Consider the following 21,967-nt stretch of genomic DNA (forward strand, 5'->3'; position numbering starts at 1 on the left):
ACATGTATGGATACTCATTATAGCCCGGCTTTGCTAAAACCTTACCCTTTTGGAAAACTCGTATCCCAACACCAGCAGGGATCCTGCAGTCTTGCTCACAACTGTTCTGTAGAAACCCACCTCAGAACAGAGCACCTGCAGCAAATTCCCCAGATACAGTGTGACCCCTCTGGATGCCAAAGGATCTTCAGCAAGTTCTCACTCAAAATACCATATTGCGCATTATTGTCACTAATGCAGCCCTTTGATTATTTAAAGAGAGTAGGTTGTATGTTATCCCATGCCTCCAAAACATACCATGAAATTGCCATTTTCATCACCAAAAGCTTAATGTACAAAGTTCAAGAATTAAAAATAAGGGGTAAGTTTTTTTAAAAAGTTCTTTTTTAAGTAAAAAAAGAAAATGCAGCTGCCATTCATATTACTATTAGTCTATATAAATTTTCATTAGGGTGGTGGAATTCCACAACACTTCTGCAGAAATAAAGTTTGCTATGCAATAGGACCAAACAGGATGCACTGTGAGTGACACCGGCAGGAACAGGCTCACAGACTCAATCAGGTACTGCCAAGTGACACAGCTGAAGAGCAGATGCTACCTTCCTTTAATTTAGCGAAGCCAGCAAGGTGGCTCCATGGACCCACGCAGACATGACACAAAGCATCTGTGGGTTTTAATTCTCACTGTGGCAGCATATTAATCCACCTCTCTGAGTACCATCTGCAAAGGACACCCTCCTGTTCTGCAGGGCAAACCTACAGGTCCCCATAAACAATCACTGTTACCCACAAATGAAAACATGCAATCGCAGATGACCATCACAATAAAAGTGTGACAGCTTTTCAACCTCTCCTCACACACCCCCCAGGCTCCCTTTCCTGTGTGTTGTCTTGCCACACATTAGAGCATGTTGGATTTAATCTCTGAGAAATGTGGACTATTTTCATAGAATAGCTCAGCTTGGGAAGAGACCTTAAGGATCATCTAGCACCAACCCCTCTACCATAGGCAGGGATACCCTTCACCAGACCAGATTGCTCAGAGCCTCATCCAACCTATCCTTGAACATTTCCAGGGATGGAACATCCACAGCTTCTCTGAGAAAACTGTTCCAGTGCCTTGCTACCCTCACAGTAAAGAGTATTTTTCTTAATATCTAATCTAAACCTACTCTGTTTTAGTTTGAGCCATTCCCTCTTGTCCTACCACAACGCGCTCTTGTAAAAAGTCCCTCTCCATCCTTCGTGTAGGTGTCTTTCAAAGGTGGGCTTAAAGAAACCACAGTGGGTGAGTCCTATGGTGGAAGGTACCACACACATGGAAAAAGAACAGACAGGAACTAAAGGGTGAATTAGGAGGAGGAGCATCAGGATTTCTTAATTTTAGAAGATAATTATCTTTTAAAATGGGATAGTAAGGCACCTACTGCAATGTGCAGATACAATTCTCAAATAAACTGTCCCTAAAATGGGCATTGCCTTTTCTATGAAAACAATAGCCCAGGAATCCCAGGAAAGAGGAGTGAGTGTTGACAAAATCAGACATCTGTTTTTAAAACTAACTTTCAACAGTATGGGCCCTAATGGAATGAACTCTGCTTTAACAGTAGTCTCAGAAACCCAAACCTCCAGCATGTCACTGCACATGCAAAGTTTTTTCCTGGTCTGGCACTCTACACCCCAGCATGACTTTTCCAGCGCTCTCACAATCTGCACCTAAAGTGCTGTGACAAGTTTAGCTCACATAATGTGAATCCTTGTTTCAGAAAATACTTCATGGCCTGAGACTATTTGAAGAAAATTCATGCAACTCATCCCTGAATCCATCCAGATTGGTAACAAATCCTTTGAGACCGCTGAAGTAATGAAAAGAAATTTAATCTCGACATTTCTCGACTGACAGGCAAGGCCTAGAGGACTCAGTGGAACAGAGGACAGAGCTGCACCTAAACTGACAAAGTCTAGATGTTATGAGTGAGAGCTCATCAGAGCTAAAGACACTTGTCACAGCAGATTTGGGAATCCAAATTTTAATGATTCAATTAAGGAATGCCAAGGCTGGTGTAAAACGAGAGCTATTTCTACTTCTGTGTCCCTATGACTGGCCTCACGCTACCGTGGGTGTAATTACATAAGATACACAATCCTTTAGTGGAAAGTGGAATTATTTAAGGAAAACAGCTGGCAAATTTAGAGCTAAGTAGGAGCACAGAAACGTCAATGCCGAACCAAGAGCATGTCAAACATGACCCAGATACCTAATTAGAAGTTATGCTCAAATCTAACTTGCACAGGGCTCCAGAAGCATGCTGACTACAGTAGAGAGGCTGCAAGAGGTACTCTCTTGATCTTTATTCCCCTGATTGCATTAGATACTGTTCTGATCTCTCCCCCTTCTTCCCCAACTTTAATGTCACAACCCTTACAGATTTGCCAGGAGTGGGGAGGGTAGAGCAGAGTTAGAGAATAATGATGCCTCAGGAAGGCATCAAGGCTGCCAGAGGGCTTCCCCCGGCACAGGGAGGTAGAAGCTCAAGGCCTCATGTTTCTTGCCAGCCAGCCTGCTTTGAGCCAGTGCCCAGCCATGGGGATTGCTGAGCTGTGAGGGGGATGCTCTCCCTTCATGATGCTGGCTATAGTAACACTTCTGCCTCAGGCGCCTCAGGCACCTCAGCCACCTCAGCATAGTGGGCTGAGCAGGGAGCAAATGAGCAGGAAGTCATTGACAGAGAGGGTGCCAAGACATGCTAACATCCTTCAGGAATACCCCACAGCTTGCACAAAGAGATCCAGAAGATCCCCAGAACATGCGGATGATAACTTCATGATACAGGTACTAAGGGTGCCTACTAGGAAAGATGCCTTTCCTTGATCTGTTGCTTGCCAACAGCAATAATTTCCTTTCATAAGAAGGCAACCCCCTAGCTGATCAAAGGAAGCCAGTTGATGTAATCTCTATGGATTTCAGTAAAGTTTTTGATACTGTCTCTCACAGGATCCTTCAGGACAAAATGTGCATCACACAGCTGGATAAACACATCATGCCCTGGGTGAGCAACTGGCTCATGGCTGGGTGCAAAGGGTGATGGTGAACGGGGCAACATCAGATCTGGTCACTAGTGGGGTTCTCCAGGGCTCCATTTTAGGGTCAGTTCTTGTCAAGATCTTCAAACTTGACAAGATCTTCAGACTTGGATGCAGACTCAAAAGCATACTGAGTAAGGTTGCTGATGATACTAAACTGGGAGAGCTGTTGACTCCCTTGAAGACAGAGAAGTCCTGCACAGACCAGGGCAAATCACAGGGATGGGCAATCACCAAATGGATGAAATTTTAATAAGACAAGTGCCAGATTCTGCATTCAGGATGGGGCTGCCCTGGATGTTCAGACAGACTGGAAAACAAGAGGTTGGAGTGTCAAAGACACTTTGCTCTTTGGAGCTCTAAAATCAACTTTTTCTACTTAAAAAACCAAACAAACACAAAACCAAATGATAATGCACTGCCCATATAGTAATGACGTAAATGATGAACATGAGATGCTACAGTGCAAAATCATAAATCATATTTTATAAGATTTAGTCTTCAGATTTTGGAGTCTTTTTGCTTGACAAAAGAAATAAGCTGTGTTGAATATGCCACTGTCCAGTTCATTAACTTTAGTAATGACAGCCTTGTGATCAAAATTTTATCAGAACATGGTAACTTTTACTTTCTGTGGCTACTACAGCTTCCTTAGAAAGCTCAACCGTCACTGCCTCTTGCATAGGAGAAAAAACATAGACACCACTCAACAAAACACTGGACATTTGGCAGACTCATTTGTTAAAAAGTGTTATTTCCCATCAGTCTAACCTAACCAGGAAATAGGAATGAAACTTATTGAATAGTTTGGGTAAAACTAAAATAATCATGAAAGGAAAACTCATGAGTGATTTTCACAACCATTTTGGCATCAGCCAGCAAACAGTTCCGTTTCCAAAAAAACCCCAAACCAAACAAAACACTGAGAGAGACAATCCTATCCACAATAAAACACGTTCAAAAATTACAGAATTCTATGCAATATCACACCACACCCTACAATAATTGGATGTAAAACCTTCCACTGCTTGAAACACAAGTTACTGTTCTCATCAGTCTCTACAATTTTTTTTGCCTATGAGTATGCTTAGCATATTACATTAATCAACTTCTCAGAGTTTCCTGTCAGTTTTATTACTCATTCCTAGGTAAGAGTTAGTCTGCAATCCTGGCCATATTGTGGAGGTATCTACATGGAGAAAAGTCTTACAGTGCAAGTGGCCTTGCAATGGAGCTGAATCCTGAGACTCTTGTAGCAAAGCACGCGGCCACCGAACAGGAATTAACTGAACGAAGACCTAATTGCTTAGTTTTATTGCTCTGCAGGACCAAAATATAATTTTCTTCTCTGCATGTGGTAGTGAATCATACATCAAAAATATCCAAGCTCATCAGTTCACACCACACTCAAAACAAATCCATGGGAAGCCAGCATGCAATTTTGAGAGATTTATCCACACAGGAGAAAAAAAAAAAAGCCCAAGAAAACACGCAAATGTATGTATTTATAGCAATGGGTATTCATGGAAAGCCTGAAAGCTTTTTGTTGTCCTCTTTGCCTTTTCTTATAGAAGGTATAGAAGGTATAGCCAAATCTCTGGGCCTTTCAGGTGCAAATACATAAGAGACCAAAGAGCTGTGTATTTCTGCTGGGACAGGCAGAATAAAACAAGGTATTCATTGTCCATTCAGGGTATTAACACAAACCAGACCCTACAGTTTGTCCAATCTAGAACTACGCCAACCGCTTCGCCTACAGCTTCATGTGGAGATGCATTCTCACTGCCCAGCACAGCTTTCAGCCCCAGTGATTTCTGGCTATTTATGGTAGTAAAAAATAAACTGGTGGTCTGTGTAATTCTTTGTACTATTTAAAGCAAAAAAGCAAAGCCAACCCTCCCTTTTCACCTCACCCCCAAGAGTTACATTAATAGTAACTTCAATGTTCTAACTGAGATATATCAGACATACAATACTCACCTATCAAACCTAACACGTAAAAATTATTTATGAGCCTGGATTTACAGTTATTGAAGATGACTTCTGCATTTCTTTAACACAACACACTAATTAAAGTCAGGAAATTCCAATCCTAGAAGAAACACTTGTTTTTTATGCAAAATAAACTTTAATTAAAATTCAAGTTAGAATCTGCCCAATAAATAATACCCTAAAAATTACATTGACTTAAAAAAGCCAAAGAATACTAGATAACAATGAAGAGAATCTATGCCTGGAACAAAGAGGGAGATGTATTCATCTAATAATATCAATTGTTTATTTTTCCAATAGTTTGAATGGCATTGAATTAAAGCAACAGATTCAAAGTAATGGCTATCAATCTACACTCAAAGATTCATGCCTTCACATTGCTATTGATTCTCGTTGTGCTTTTATGTTTTGTCACTTTTGCACTACCTCAAAGTAAAGCTGGTTGGTCTAAGGGTGAGATCCCCACATGCTCCTCAGGGGGATGTGGCTTCTCGGGCACAGCAGGAGCAAAGCTGCTCTGCTGTGAATCTGATGCTCTGCAGCCCACAGGAATGCTGGAGGAAGGGCAGAAACAAAGCAAGAGGTGTGGAAAACCAAAACTGTGCTGGTAGATCCTTTGCCACACAACTCCCAGGTTGCTATGAAGACACGAGAGGTGAAGTATTGCAGCTTGAGTACAGTCTGCTCAACACTCCCATCCAAAAAACAAAGCCACGCAGTTCTTATAATTAATCTCTGCTCTTTTGCTGTGTTGTTCAGATCTGGAAACAACCTTCCATAATAAAGCTGTGCTTTTGAAGATGAGATGAATGCAGAAAAACATTAATCATTCATCCCTATGTATTTCGACAGGCATTGAAATATTGTTGACTTTTCTTTTTAATGCTTTATTCATTAGCCACAATATTTCATCAACTAAACGCTGTGTTTCAGAATAAAACCGCAGTCAGCAACAAGGCCCTTCTTAATATCTAATATTTTTTGCTATTGTAGCCGAATTACCAATTCATCTAAACACTGGAATTTCAACAGGTAATTTGTCATGCAATCTGTCTCTATTCCAGCCATTAGTCTCAACTGAAAGACTGAAAAGACCTAAAAGACAATTTTGGTAGGGAAAAATACTAAGCAATTTTTAATATATCTGCTTTGTTCCAGGCTCACAGCTCTCATTTGTTGCTTTCCAGTGCAGCAATTTTTATAATCATGTTCGTCAATAAGAAAAGTTGTAATTTTGTGTTCTAATTTGTGCCCACATGGCTGGAAGGTTGTCTTGGGTTTACTTTCTCTTCTGACATCATCTCTGATGTCCAGAAAAAGGAGACAAGTCACTGCTGAAAGATAAAGCTCGATCATTTGGTGATTTGGGTAATTTTTCATTGTAGTTTCCTTGGCCACAGGAATATCCATGCAGCATACTTATTTAAGTTTCTGATTTATCATAGCTTCACTTGACAGATGCAGAGGTTCAAATATTGTCCTTGCAAGGACAAGCAGGACCAGGAAGGACCTTCACAAATCTAATGTAAACTTCTCATAATATTCTGGGCTTTAGCACTTAAGAAACATTTTTATTGACTGAAATAATACTAAAGCCTCAGGATGGGTTTGTAAGTGTTTCAGTGGCCTAAGCCAAATTTTAATGCACTCCCTGCTGTGATGTGCATTTCCTCTAGTATTTCTCATCTCAGGTGTGAGTACAGTCGAGTCCTGTCATATCAAAGAAGAGAGTTATGAAGAGTGTCCAATATTGGTAATTTTAAGCAATGGTTAATTTTATGTAATCATTTAGGATTTATCCCATAGTGCATGCACCTATTTTTATGGGATATGTAAGCTTCATGTGATGTACAAGCATGCTTTTTTGGAGATCAGCAGTCCTGAAGAGGATGGAGCATTTTGAATGACAACACATGGAAGTAGCATCAACAGCCAGCTATGAAAACCACCCCTGCTCTCCAAGCCCAGAGTAGTTTTCAAGTCACACATACCCCAATATCTGGGCTGGGACATTTTATGCCACACAGCACAGAAGAACCACTGCTATGGAACGAGCAGGACACAAAACACACCACATGCACTCCTCCTGAGCTGGGAGAGCACAACACAGACACAGCACCTGTGAGGAAGGGGAGCAGCTGCATGATGTGAACTGAACTGTGGCTTGGCAGCAGCAGAGGGCAGTGATACACAAACACCAGCAGTCCTCGCTCTGCACAGCGCCTACAAATGCACAAACCTGTCCCTAGTTATTTCTAGCATGCAACACTTACCCCTCTTATGCTTATTCCTAACTAAACTTGCACACTACTTACATGTATTTAGGTGTGCACATGTGCAGATGCAGAGAGAGATATATTGAATATCCACTGTTAAAAACGTTAATTCTGATTGCTTTCTCATATTTGACAATCACATCCTATTTGATTAATCTGCTGTCCCCCTTGTTCTCTGAAATCAAATCCTTTAGGCTTGTGCTTCACAAGGTGTTGCTTTACATCTTTACAACACACACAAAATTGCTACGCTTCAGGAAGATGATTTTCATCTTCTCCTCCCTCATCCTTCTCACCATTTGAAAGGTAGGAAGATGGATGCAGTTAGGAAGAAAAAAGGAGGGAGATGAGGGTGAAGATAGCATGAGAGTTTGACTCCTTAACTGGGTTAATTTGTCGCCTGGCATGCAAGTAGAGAGCTTAAGAGAAAGCTACAGGAAAAAAAAAATATAATTGCAATACATGTGCTACTCATGTAATTGCTGACATGTCTAATGCTGTGTGATTCACAGCAGCTTTGAAATACTATTCTTACTGAGGGATGGAGGGATCACATTTCCACTGGGTGCAATCTGAAGAGACGCATAAAAGAAAGAAATGTAAGTAGTTATCAAGAAGCCCAGTCTTGAGTTAGTTTAAACGCAACTTGCTCATAACAATTGATTTTTTATGAGAAATAAGTGGATTTGTAGGCCCAACCCAGTATTTGGCAAGCTCGTTTCCACCAAGCAATTGCTAAACTGTTGAATTTACTGTGCAGCATCTACTCTTTAGAAATGTGGAACACCATTAAAAATTATACAGTATGCACATAAAACATATGTGCAATTTTAACCCACGAGCATGTTCTTTCTATCCTTATAACCCAGTATTAGTTTGGATATTGATTTAAATTTTGGGAATTTTTTTTGTTTGTCTGTTAGTGGCTTTTTGTTTGCTTGTTTTAACTAAATAAACTAATTCATGCTTAGCAGAAGATTGAACGTGGTTTAGATTTGGGACTACCTACATCTAATAGCTGCCTGAAACTGAGTCAGTACCACATTTCAAGTGTCCTATTTTTCAAAGCAGAGCTACAGAGGAAAGACAAAATATCTAGAACAAAACAACTCAGATGCTGAGGGAAATCTGTATTAAACTCAGTCCTGCAGTGAAAGACCTGTGTTAAGGTGAAACAAGCAACTGGACAGACAGCCTAGGGAGGCCAAATCTATCGGCAGTCAGCTCATGGAGGCTTTGGTCCCAATGCCAGTAGTTTCCATAAGGCACCAAGGCAAGTTCTACCCCCGAATAGAAGCATTAAGAAAGCAATGTTCTGGCCAAGCACTCAGCCTTGCAGCCTGCTCTCCAGGTGAGGAGTGCTGGCTCTTGCCACCATTGCCTGTCCTGGGCCTGCTCCCCATGCCACAACAATCTCTTTTCATTCAGTTCACCTGAACAGGGGCCTTTCAAACTCTGGACACGAGGAACTTATTTCTCCCTTGGGCCTCTGGCTGCTGTATCTGGATGAGAGGTGTGCTTCAGCTCCTCTGAAGGGAAAAGGCAACCAGCACCTTCAGACTGGCCCCAAGGGAACTAATTTCTCAGTGAGTGTATAAAATTCCTCAGCAGAACTCGTCTGTTTTGAACAACATCATCAGGGAACATTATCAATAATAGAGTCTCTTTTTCACAATACTGTGGGATTTCCATACTCCACCCAAATGCATTTTCTTTGAGTAAGTGACATTCTGATGTGTTCTGGGACAACTCCATGGGCCCTTGCCAAAACACATGCTGGCTTCTTCAGACAGACACACACAGCAGTTTAAACTTGGTTTAGCTCCTGAGTCTCAAGCAGTGACAGGCCATCTGGCACCTTTCAGTAAAACTGGCACTTTCTGCTGAGAGAGGTCCAGGGCTTATATAAGACAGGCATGGCAGGACAGGAGTGAAGTGCACTGGCATGTCTTGAGTGCTCCGTGGCAGCACTGGGAGCAGAGAAGGAAGACAAGTGAGTGCTGGGGCGAGGGTCAGGAGCAGTGCAGGAGCAAGGGACCAGGTGTGGGACTGCCACTGGGAGGAGGAGGTATCACTCAAAACGGAGCTGTGGGGACAGCCACGCTTGAAGTCAGGGGGTATGGATCAGAATGAAGCTGTATCGAAACCTCTTGGGAGGAGGGCAGACTAGTGCAAAGATTTTAGACTGCACGTCTCCCTTGGATTATGGTAGCAAAGACACACGGTATCATACAGCACACAAAACAGGAGAATCTGAAATGAGGTTGGGAACGTGCAGCAAACTGGGAAGCATGAAGGAGGCTTTTTGTACTGGAAAGCTATGCTGTTGCAGCACTGACTTCTTTCTGACTTGTTTTGGCAATGTTGTGTAAGACCAAGACTGAACCAGTGGGAGAAAAAAGTATATGTGTTTGGTCCTCCTACCAAAAAAGAGGTCAGTTTTAAGATATGAAAATCAAAAAGAAGATGAGAAAGCCAGTTTTGTTACTGGTTAGTATAATGAGGTGTTCGTACGAGAGTTTGGTGACTGGGAAAATAGAATTAACAATTCATCTACAGAAACAAAAGCTTTACTGAGAATTTTTTTTTTTCTCACTAGAAGAGAAACATGCAACTCCATTTATTGCAGCAGCTGCCATTACGTGCACTGGCTGACAAGCCACTCTGGGCACGGATCACAGCACTACTCAAAATCTGCCCTCAGGCATTTTTTTTCCATATTCCATACTCTAAGCTGAACATTGGACAATGTCTGACACATGCACACAGGTGCCACACAGACTGGTCCCATCCTACTTTATTCTCTATGACTGGCCCATAAAAGTGGAGACCTAACCAAGAAGATAATGGTGTGATGTGTCCTCCTTTGACTGACCTACTTTGAGCCAAAAGACTGGGAAGGGGACATGCAAATCTGCTTCCAGAGCAGATTTAAATGTGTCTTTGGCACAGCATCCCCACAAACAGTCATCACACATTCCAAAAAAGTTTTTTCATCCTTTTCCCCAGATTTCTCTTGTCAAGAGAGGACCATTATTGATAACTCCCTGAGGCTTATTCTCCTTGTGTTACCCAATACCTCATTCACACCTAAGGCATCAGGACAGATGAAAGCAAAACAGAGACAAGCAGTTCTTTCCCTGGTATTCAAACTTTAAATCAAACACCCACTTCGCTGTACTATAAACAGAGCTGCCTGTTAGGAGCACCAAGGCACTCCTGTAATATTTCTTTTCCTTTAAGATTTTATATTTCTCCTGTGAGAAGCAATTACAATAGAAGTGTCAAGCAAAAATAAATCCCTGTTAATCACAGTCACTGGGAGCCTGCCAAGTAAATCACATCTCTGTGTTGCTGTTCCATTTTTCAGGTAGAAATAAAAGTGTGTGAAAATGCCATCATTTAGAATTGAGCTCTTCCCAAAAGGAGTACAAAGTTTTTGAAAAGACAAGTTCTTGTGTGTTCATTACATTGTGTGGAATTAGACAAGCACTAAAACTGAGCATCCACTGACTAAGAGTAATTCAGGAAGGATTCCCTGAAGGTTGTGCAGTCCAACCTTCACACAAAGCAAGGCCAAATTCACGGTTAGGTCAGACTGCTCAGTTCAGCTGGGCCCAGGGGTTTCTGAACAGCTGTAAACCACTGGTTCCACAGCTCCTTCAGGACACTAGGCTCATGCTCACCACATCTGACCATAAGCAACTTTCTTCCTGTATGTAAAACCAGTTGGGATTTCTTTCCCTGCAACTTATGTAGATTCTTTGGTACTTTCAACATGCACTCTTGAGAAAGGATCTGACCCTGTCTTTGTAGCTTCTCAATCCTTTCAGCTTTTCCTTCCCCAGACTGAACAAGCCCAGCGTCCTCAGCTTCCATTCAAATGTAGGTGCTCCTGCCTCTTCACCTATCTATCACAATCAATCACTGATAACCAAAACATTTGATCTACAAATAGGCAGATCTATGCATCTGAAAGGAAAAACAACAAATGGGGAAAACATTGGGCTTTCCACTGGACTGTTGTTTTCCCACACTTTTGAAACTCTGAGGTTTCATGAACTGTCCATGTATCACAAGGGAGCTGCCTTAAAGTCACTTGAAGGGAATGGTACCTGAGCCTGTTTCCCTCCAAATATGAGAATTTCTATGGTCTTTGGAAAGACGTTTTTCTCTTATTTTATCTTCTTTTCACAATTCCTTGAATTGTGAAAACCAGCCATTTCAAGACAATGCAATTGCAGATGCTGTTCCAGAACTGAGTGCAAGGGAGAAGTTTCCATCATGCCAGAGAGCTGCCAACCACGGTTTTAAGATGCTGTCTCCTATTAAAACCTTTAAAAATGAGGCCTCCTGTTTCCTTTTGAGTAACATGCAGTGGCCTGGTGACTAGATAAATTACCTTTTTAATGCTATGAATTTTAACCAGAGTATAAGAAACCTCTTTTAGCTGAGTTGATCTTAAGACATCCAGTCTCTGTATTGCAGACTTGAGCTTACAGAATGAGTTTTCAACTCAGATAAGCGGTTATTTTCCCCAGGAACCTTCAGGAACACTTCTATTGAGTCAGTGAAAACAGGTACCAGAAACCCAAAAATCCTCCATAAAATTTACATCATCCTGAATAAACTCATCATCTATCAGTGGCAGATGTCTTCATTGCATTGGAAGATATTCTGTCTGGAAATACACAGAGGAATGGTTTTGTTCTGACTCCCTGTTTCTGCACCATCCACACTTTTGTACACAGAGTTTAACAAAGCAGCACACATGCATGAAAGGTATTTCACATTCCTCTACCTGTGATCAAAGTCCAGTAAGAGTATTTGGGTATGAGCAAGGAAACAATTTCAACTGTCTTGCCTGATCTCTTACATAAGATTGTCCTACCCCTGTCATAGTGAATGACTGACTGGTGATATTCTGATAGACACAAAAACTACGTAACATTTTTTTAGTAACTCACCCCAAAGAAATATAAATGCTTGTTTAGTAAAACAGAACTAAGGAATCTTTGTTCAATACTTCAGCCTGTAACAAAACAACATATAGAAAAAACTAAGCAGAGGTGGAGTTTTTTCTTTTTTTGTGGCTTTAGTATGTTTGTTTAGAGCCAGAAATACCAGCTCACATTCTCTTCTCTGCCAACTGCAGTTCTTACCGGTGACCACGCTGGGAATTTTGGACAGAAAGCTCTTGACAGTGCGGATGGGAACTCCACCTGTTTTGTCATCTTGCATCCTTGTAACGATGTCTTCAATCTGTCAAAAGAACGGAAAGACTCTGTGGTTTATGAAAAATGGTGACTTTAACATGAGCTCTTTGGAGCCCTGCTGGTAGAACGGGTTTCAAATATACCAGGTGTATTACTGCACAAACACAGAGGTAGAGACACTGCTACCTGCCCAAATTTAAAAATTTAAACCCTGAGAATAGAAACCATGAGACAACATAGACCAGCTCTTAAGACAGTGGTTGGATACTGACAATCCAACTGCAATGGCACTTCTTTTGCTGACCAGGGGTGATAGAAATGTGTTTGCTCCACAGATGAACTGGATTGCACTTCAACCAGTTTAAGGAGGTTCACATCCAGTCCACTTTCCCCTCTGCTCCCACATTCATTTGAATCCTCCTTACTGTAACCTTGGGAGAGCTTTCATTTTCTGAAGGGTCCCACACAGTCACCAACCTCCTACGGCTTGAGAAGAGTCTAAGATGGAAAAGCTGCAGGAGGGCTTTCCCTGCCTCATTTTGTTGGCTAGAATGCTACGTGTCCCATAGTCAGCACACAAAGTATATAACCAAAAATAAAATGATTATAGAGGAAAACTTGTTGGATTTTGAAAGCCAAGCTACCTTTTAGTTCACAGGCACACACATAATCTATCACATACAGAAAGATACATAATCATCTTCAAAAGCCATGGCAATCAGAGGATCCAATTACCAGGGGAAGGAGCTTAATCTTCCTCCTGCTTACTCTGAAATGGGAAGGATTTTTTGTTCCTTGTAAGGCTACTTGCCATGCATTTACTTGAAGGCAACGCCAGGGAGAACAAAAAGCTGAACACAAGCACAGTGTAGAAATTCAGCATCTCCAAAAACTCCCTTCAAGTTAATAAGGTCTCAGAAGCCCAACAAAAATAAACCCAAAGCTGTTGTCTCTGTTAGCTCAAGCAGCCAACAGCACAGCCCCACCCGCTGTTGTTGACAGGTGGCCAAGGGCAGCCAGACAAGGAGCACAGCCCTGATTTTACCTAAAGATTTCCTCCTCACAGATGCTACAAAACAGAACCACAGCAGAGAGGTTGATGGGAGCACGGCCCCTCTCTCTCCTAAAGGCAGCCTAGGAGCTCAACATGCTCTCTTCATCTCTGGGAAGCCACTTCATTTACATACGCAAGTGAGGGCTTTTTCACAGATTTAACACCTACATTTCAAAACAAGTTTAATTTCAAGTCTTCCCGAGGTGGTAAGACGATCTCCCTGCCAACTTCAGGCACTGAATTTGATTGCTGTGTTTTTAACCTCGGGTTACCACTTAACTAAACTCTTCACACCTTGTTTATATATTACTTTTAATTTAACACATCCTGAACAAATTCTCAGTGTGAATGAAATAGCAAAGATGAAAATATCCTGACATTTTCAATATATTACATGAGCTTTGGGTACTTAGACAGTTAATATGTGATAGAATAATGATACTTTCCCTACAAACTATGAATCACTATGAAAATTAATACCACTTTTCCCTTTTGCCAGAGCCTTATGCAAAGTTGTTTGCTGATCAAAGCATTGGGCTTTTTTCCAGTCTGAGGATATCTACAGAAGTAACTGCTCATCTCAGATACCTGGAGAGGTAACTGCTCTGCTGAGAAGTGGACAAAAAGCATTTAATTTTGTTGAGAGGAGCCTGACAGCATCATTTGTTATCAACCCACACCTACAAGGCTACAGCACTCCAACCTATCAGGTGACAGGGCAGCTCAGCTGCCTCTGAAGAGTAAGAGTCCAAGAGTCACAAAATCTCCGAATGGGTCAGGCCAAAAGGGACCACAGGAGGTCACCTGGTCCAACCTCCCTGCTCAAGCAGACTCATCCTAGAGCACAGGGCACAGGACTGCCTCCAGGGAGACTCTACAACCTCTCTGGGCAACCCGTTCCAGTGCTCAGTCACCCACACAGTAAAAATGCTTTTCCTCATGTTCAGCTGGAACTTCCTGTGCATCAGTTTCTGCCAATTGCCTCTTGTCCTGTTGCTTGCACCACTGAAAAGAGCCTGACTCCATTCTGAGTCTTAGATTTCATCCAAGAAGTACAGTCAGACTAAGAACTGTTTCTGCAAGACAATGGAAAACCCTCTGTATTACCAACTACTTACGAGCCTTCATCTGTATGTACTTATAGCTGACATCAGAGATAGATTTTTCCACGCATATTAGGAGGAAACTACTCTGAAATGTGCTATGAGTACTCCGTATCTTCAGGAACACTTCAGGGCTCCAAGGATCATAAGAATAATGTTTGGTAAAACTGTTTTCTCTTTTTCTATGTGAATGAAAAGTTCAGAATGAAAAATGAACTAAAATAATTACTTCAGTGCAGGAAAATAAACTTTTTACTCTTTTGCTCGCTATAAACTAAAGGAACACCAGCATGATTTATGTCATTAACACTACAAGAAAAGTTCCATTTCAAGCGAAATAAAACTTTAATTATCTTAAAAGAAAGATATATTGTTTTTACCTAAACTATTCCCCATTTCAATCAATCAAGCAGGCGTTGGTGTCTCAAACAGGGCCATTAATTTCAGTTTCAGTTACAATTACAAATACCTACTGCATTTTTAAATAAAAAATAAACAAAGCTACCCTAGAGATAACTTCTTCCCAAAAGGCTCTTTCTTACTCCTGTCTTCTAGCCTGACTACACTACTGGCACTTACTGCTCTCCTTGTTTCAAATTGTTGGATGTTTCTTTTCTCCTCCCTTTCTACTCAAATGCCACACCTCTGTTCTCTCACGTCCTCTCAACTGATCCAGACATAAATACACATGCCATCCTCCAACAGCATGCCCAGAATTTCCAGTCTGCTGCTCAAGAGCCCACAGGATTACAAGCCCCTAGTTATACATATTCTTTCCACTCCCAACAGGCTTTTCTTGTGCTCTCCTGCAAATTTCTGCCCTGCTCGAAGAGGACAGCATGGCATACTCATACATTTGAAGATATTTTTATCCTTTCCTAAAGTTATAATCAAATTTTAATTAAAATATTAAAAACCTGCATCTAGCAATGTTTCCAGGTTTTGTTCAGTTCACTACAAAGAGAAGATCTGACCCTTTACACCCGCCTTTGTTTTGCACCCACCCAATGCTTGCAGATATTACCACCCTGCTGAGCTATGGAATAAAATAATTTCACAAAATAAGTGCTACAGTGACAAAGCAGAAAAAAAGTGATCATTAGAGATTCAAGCATGGAGAAAAGCTAAGAGGGAACATGAAGTGTGAAGGTCACTTTCATCAAAGCTTTTAATCTTAACTTTTAAGAGTCACCTAGACACTCGAGTGCTAATGACTCTCCCTTCAGCTTCTGCATGTCATTAAAAACCCCGTAGGCTTCCCTCTCTGCAGACAGGGAATGAGAGTCCTTGGACAGCTCATTTCATCAGGCTAGGAGGCAGAAAAAAGTGCAACAAAGCATTCCTCATTTTTCTCTCCTAAATGAGCAAGCTTCAGTGAACTAACTTCTGCCCAACAAAAGTCATAGTAAGAACAAGCAATGTTTTTTGGGTTTTTTCCTATGATGTGGGTCACTGCTATTTCATCTAGTCTGATTTTGTAAAGGGAATTGTAATTCTTCCCTCCAAGTGGATTCTGAGTCGCTATCTCCACAAGAAAGCCAGAGGAATTCATGTATCTGCTGTCACTGTTAGCTACACACTCTAATGTACGCCTAACAAACTAGATCTGCTTTTCCTCCTGACTGGTTGTTGACAAGTCTGCTCCCTACATTTATCCAGAATGTTTTTATCCCTCATTATCCTGCTCTTAATGCATTGAAAAGGGTTTCTGGCTTCAGAAACACATTAGTGGAGACAACCTACTGTAGGTAGTTTATGAGAGGTTACCAGCAGATTCTGTTACACAGAGTGTGATGGGAATTTAATGCCTACCTTGCTACCATTCATTAGACCTTCTTTTCCACTATGATCACTTTTGCTGGCCTAAGGAGGCTGAAGGCACAAAGCAGATCTTGAATTTCTGTTCAGAAACAACATGCCTATCACTGGAAGATGAGAAATCCTTTTTCTGAGGCAGGACAGAACAAAAGATTACATTTGTTGATGCATTAGGATAACTAAGTCATAATACAACAAGGAATGTAACAACCACAGCCCAGCAACTTTGGGTCAGTGCCACCCAACATCCCATTACCATTATAAGAGAGAAAACAACTCTCAGCTTTTCAGTGGCTTTTCTTTCTCCCAGCACCAAGGTAAAAGCAGGTACCCTTCTGGTGCAAGTTAGCACACACAGCCTTGCTGAGCCCTGGTCAAGGCTGGACTTGCAGGTGACACACAGAGGGAAGGGCGAAATTACACGCAGAGAAGAAAAGCTACCAGTTCCTACCTCCCAGAGCCCCACACCCAGACACCACCAGCAGCTAATGGAACTCCCTGGCTCAGCACCCTCATAATGATCTCAGAGGCCCTCATGGTCCCATTTTGCCATTTTATTTTGTGAGTTAGTCAGGAAAACAGTGCCCTTTTCATATTCTAGCATTTGAGTTAGATGTACATATTCCCTCAGACCCTGCAGGAAAGCTCCTGCTGCCTGTTTCTGAATATTTCAGTATGTACCAGGTGCCTGTCTGATTACTCACAGCAGCTACCTACCCTTGGGGCCTCCTGTCACCAGCTAACCTGTGGCTGGAGAGCCTCCAAGCATCACTCATCAGTGCCAACATTCAATGTACAGGGTTAGAGAGAGCACTGTGCAGTTGCAAAGATCCTCTCTGACCTGGCTGATGCCAGCTCTCATGCATATTGGGGGAGCTGGGTGGTACATGAGCAAAGGATCGGACTGCTATCAGCTAGCATGATGGCAATAATTATAAGCACATCTGATCTTTTCACTGAAATTCAAGTTTATAAGAGCCTGTTTGTCGCAGTGCCAGCTCTTACTCCTGTAAGTGCCTCTGACACTACCGGTGTGCCTGTGCATTCTGCACCTGCTGACTCCTGCCACACAGCCCACGCATGCACAGACAAGGAAAGTTAATTTGACAAGATGCCTGAAGCCAACTTGCTTCACTGGTCCAGACAATTTCACTCCGCTCAAAAAACAAGAAGAAAAAGCTGAAAATAGGGGCTATACAGCTCCCTTCAAGGGAGAAAGAACAATCTTGAGACAATGCTGGAAAGTGGCAGAGCAGCACTACCAGAGCATTGTGGTGTGGCCTTCAGCAATCAGCATCATCTGCTCCTGTCCAAGTCTCCTCTCCTGTGTAACAGATAGTACTGAACTACACAGGGGTGCTGAGACTTAATTCAAAGATGTCTAAGGACTTGGGATGCCTTGGATAGCAGATGCCACACAACTACAAAAGATGTGCTCCCCATCTCTGACAACCTTTCACAGTCCCAAGGAAAAGCAAATGGCATCAGAGCATAGATGGCAACTACTTCCCACCTGACCAACATCCAGTGATAGCTGAAGCTGGGCCACTGGTGATACTTGTGCTCTTCCTGATGGAGTTCTCTCTGCTACTTTTTAAATTTCAGAGCTTATTTCAAATAAAGGCAGAGTATACCACATATCTCCCTCAATTTTGAGTGTGTTTCAGGAAGTGTTAACTGTGATCTTCAGACGTTTATTGGGATGGTGAAACAGAGCTAACAGTGTCACCTTGAAACTGGTAACGTGCTTTAGCATATATCTCTGCTGCGAATAGGGGGGTGCTAGTGAAGAACAACCATCAAGGCATTTGTCATGATTAATTGCATGCTGCTGCTAATCCAGCTAAAAAGCGAGCATCTACTCACAAGTCATCACAGGGAAGGACAGGTTTGACCACATCAATTGGATTATACAAAAACAATCCCTAGGGAAAAACTGTGACACTTACTCAGCTGCTGAGGTGCAACACCAGAGTCTGGAAAGTAGCAGGCAGCAGTTTTTTGGATCAGATCGTGCCTCCCCTATCTCAGCCCACAGTGTCAGCTCTGCACAGCACCCCCAGCTCAGGCCTGGGCTGTGTTACAAGAAAACGTAGTCACGGAAAATGAGAGCTGGAGCTATTCCCCTCAGGCACTATATGCACAGTTGGAAAACAGGGTTTAATACTCAGCAGAAAAACAAAGCATAGCAAATTAATTCAGCAAACAGAGATTCTCCAAACGAGCTGAACTAATGCAATTTTCTCTCTCCCCAAAAATCAAGCTTTTTAGCCCATCAGTGTCAACAGTGAGAAGCAAAAGACATCAATGTGTCAGTGTTATGCAAACTCAATTTTTCATTAAAAACATTTTGACAGACAACTCCCGATGAGCTCAATTTCTACATGAGCTATAATTGCTTAAAAGAGGAAGCTATTTTGGCATGATAGAAAGCTGTGTAAAAATAAAAAATAAACTCTTGCTTATTGATTGTGCTACTGTAATTACAGTAGCAAATGCTTGTGACTCTGTTCCACTGTGCATCATAACAGAATGCAGTGGTGCACCAAACAGTGATGCATTTTTTTCCCATGCTTTCTACATTTATGGCAAAGATGCCACATATATGCATATAATGAGCCTAAGAGATCTTGAACCACTGAAAGAACAACTGCTCTAATTAGAAACCTTCTAAGACTAGCTCCAAAATAGACCAAATATTTACTTTGTTCCATAAGCAGAAGTGCTAAGCTTTTTAAAACAGTAGGAAAGTATCATAAATATCCAATGAAAAGACAATATGAATTTTAAACAAAACCCCAATGGAAACCAAGTGGCCACAGTATCGTGTTTTCACAGAGGTGTGAAGAAAGTCACACGTTTTTTAAGAAACTACCACCTCTGACACACTGTTATTTATTGGATAGATGTGGCTTACGTGTAACTTACAAACTATGCAAATCTATGCACAGAAAAACACATAAATGCAAAGATAATTTCAGCCAGGAAACCTGTAGGATGGAATGATCTACACACTGTTTCTCAGTGTGTGATCTGAACTGAAGGAATCACTCTGGGGGAAAACTGAAAAGTTAGTCCCTGTGTCCTTACACCAGGGCTGCTAAGGGAAGGCACCGGTGCTGGAACCATTTGGGCTGTTTGTATCTGCCAGCTTGTGACAGAATGGAGCCTCCCAGGCCATTTTTCACAGGTCACCAGTCACCTGGTGCTAACTTTATCTGACCATGCCATCCTCAGCAAGATTTGAATGGATAATCCTGAAGTGCTCTGCAATGACTATCTGCAGAAAGATGACTGAATCAAAACAAAGCAGCAGCTTGGGTTGAAATACGAAGAAGTTAACAAGAAATCTAGAGTTGCACTTCTGTATATGCACCACAGTGCCCATATATAATGAGAGGTGTTTGGGGGAGTGTAGGAGTAGATGCTTTCCTTTGATGTGGTTTACTGAAGTCACTGACTGCAGGGACTGACAGCATCCTGCTGCCTCGCTCCAGCCAGGGTCCAACGCACAAGCTGCCATGGAAACAGCAGAGATTTTCTCTTCTGTTGCATCACTGCACTGAATGTAAAACTATGCAGGTCTCCAGATTGCTCATACGGTGACGAATGAGGAGCGGAGCAGACGTGCTACCACAGCCCACATGGGGACTACTGCAGCAGGGCTGGGTGCTGTACATGACCTGGCAGAGCCCCTGGCATGCCTGCTCCCACGCACACATTCGGGTCCCTCGTCCATCCCACCGCGAGAAGGGCACTGGGTGAAGCCCGTTAACCAAACCTCAGGAAGGTTCAGAAGCTAACTCTGCTGCCATCCTAAATAACCTTGCACAAACCACTTGAACTGACAAATTCTAGAAGGAAGTTTAGTTTCAACAGCTTTGGTTTTTCCAGGTACTCTTTTGGGGGTTAGCTCCCACACCCTGAATTTCACTTTGAGTTCTGGCCATCAATTAATCCTTCTCATGCAGGACAAAGCTACATTGTCCTATATAAAAAACCTTGTCAATATAAAAACCCTTGTGGGTTTTTTATTCTAAAACAACTGAGAAAACTTGTAAAACCTTAAATCTTCCAGCAACATTGGCTTGAGTCTCCAATTTATAATATTATTCAAGGACAGTTATTGAAGCCAGTTTAGAAGCTGCACATAAGAATCTTAGCATTACACTGTGGTCTGTGCCTAACCTGCCATGAGAAAACAGCACCTCTCTCCCTATGTGATCCTGAACCCAAGATTTATAAACACAATCCTTGAAGAGGAATCTCACTTTCCTCTGGAGCATGAAATATAAGGCACTTCCAGAGAGAAAAATGCCAGGCAATGGGGGGTCACTAATCTGTTATCACGCAGGAACTTGCAGCCCCTCAAATCTTAATAAAGTGGAGCTGGTTAGGACTGCACCCAAATCACTTCAAACCAAATCTCCACAACCCCGAATGACCTCACATTCACACTTTCCAAAGCTGGGAATTGGACAATATAATCAAGGCCCATCATCCTACTCAGGAGCTGGAATCACAGAGTTGCCCACCTCCCACCCTGACTGCATCAATGCAAGGCAGGGGAGGAAAGGCCTGTCCAGCCACCCTCTTCCCAGCACCACTGGCAGGTGACAGTGAGCCTTTCAGTGCAACAGGGTGGAAAAGGCCATCCCTGGGTCTGGTAAAAATTGATTTAAACAATGTTGAGCAGAGGCAGAAAGACAAGTTGTTCCTCATGAGTGTTTTCCCCCCTTGCTACAAAATGCAGCAACTACTACCTAACTGCTCTGAAGTATTTAATTAAATGTATTATTTATTGAAATGAAATACAGATACAATAAATATTAAACAGATAAGAGGTTGGGATGCAGTTGGTGGATGCTCAATTGGCATTGCTACTGCTATATTTAAATATCTGAATAAAGATGAGCATTGAGTCACCTCAAACATTCAGGGAGGGCTGTGCTGTTCTCTGGGTCTCACTTTTTAAAAGAAAAATAGATTTTCTACCCCACTAAAAAATCTTTAACAGGGAGAAAACTCTGCAGTTGAAAGGGGAAAAAATTATCTGCTGCATTCCTGATCTTATTCTGCATACAGGGGAAGAAAACAAAAAACCCAGTCCAATTTAAGGTGACTATTTTTTGCTTAAAATGGTAAGGTCTGAATTTTCACTTTGATTTAGACTCCACAGCTGAGGAAAGATTTGTGTCCATATCCATGTGAATGGGCAGAAAGATTTTTGTAGTGAAAAGGAGGACATAGGAATCATAAGACAAGACTTCTGCAGTGTTCTGGACTTCTTGATTCAATCTGAGCTTCATCAAACCGCTATCAACTGCAGGCAAAATAAGACGAAACTAAGTAGGACAAACTTGAGAATATTATTATTTAATAAGAAATGCAGTATACTACCATTTTCTATTCTTCTTGCAAAGC

The 21,967-nt window shown here is 41.9% G+C and overlaps 1 protein-coding gene across 6 annotated transcripts in view; it reads right to left on the reverse strand.

Annotated features, from left to right (window-relative positions):
* The window catches only part of RGS6 (regulator of G protein signaling 6), a 259,407-nt gene that overhangs the window by 90,599 nt on the left and 146,841 nt on the right, over positions 1-21,967 (reverse strand). For 5 of the 6 annotated variants that reach the window (XM_086891929.1, XM_086891927.1, XM_086891928.1 and 2 more), the window contains one exon: positions 12,515-12,614. The exons of the other annotated variant lie outside the window; for it this stretch is intronic. In XM_086891929.1, the coding sequence (XP_086748055.1) occupies positions 12,515-12,614 (100 nt within the window). The remainder of the gene's footprint in view (positions 1-12,514; positions 12,615-21,967) is intronic. 6 annotated transcript variants of the gene reach the window in all.

Source organism: Cyanistes caeruleus, chromosome 6 (genome assembly GCF_971803275.1).
Source record: "Cyanistes caeruleus chromosome 6, bCyaCae1.hap1.1, whole genome shotgun sequence".
Lineage (NCBI taxonomy): Eukaryota > Metazoa > Chordata > Aves > Passeriformes > Paridae > Cyanistes > Cyanistes caeruleus.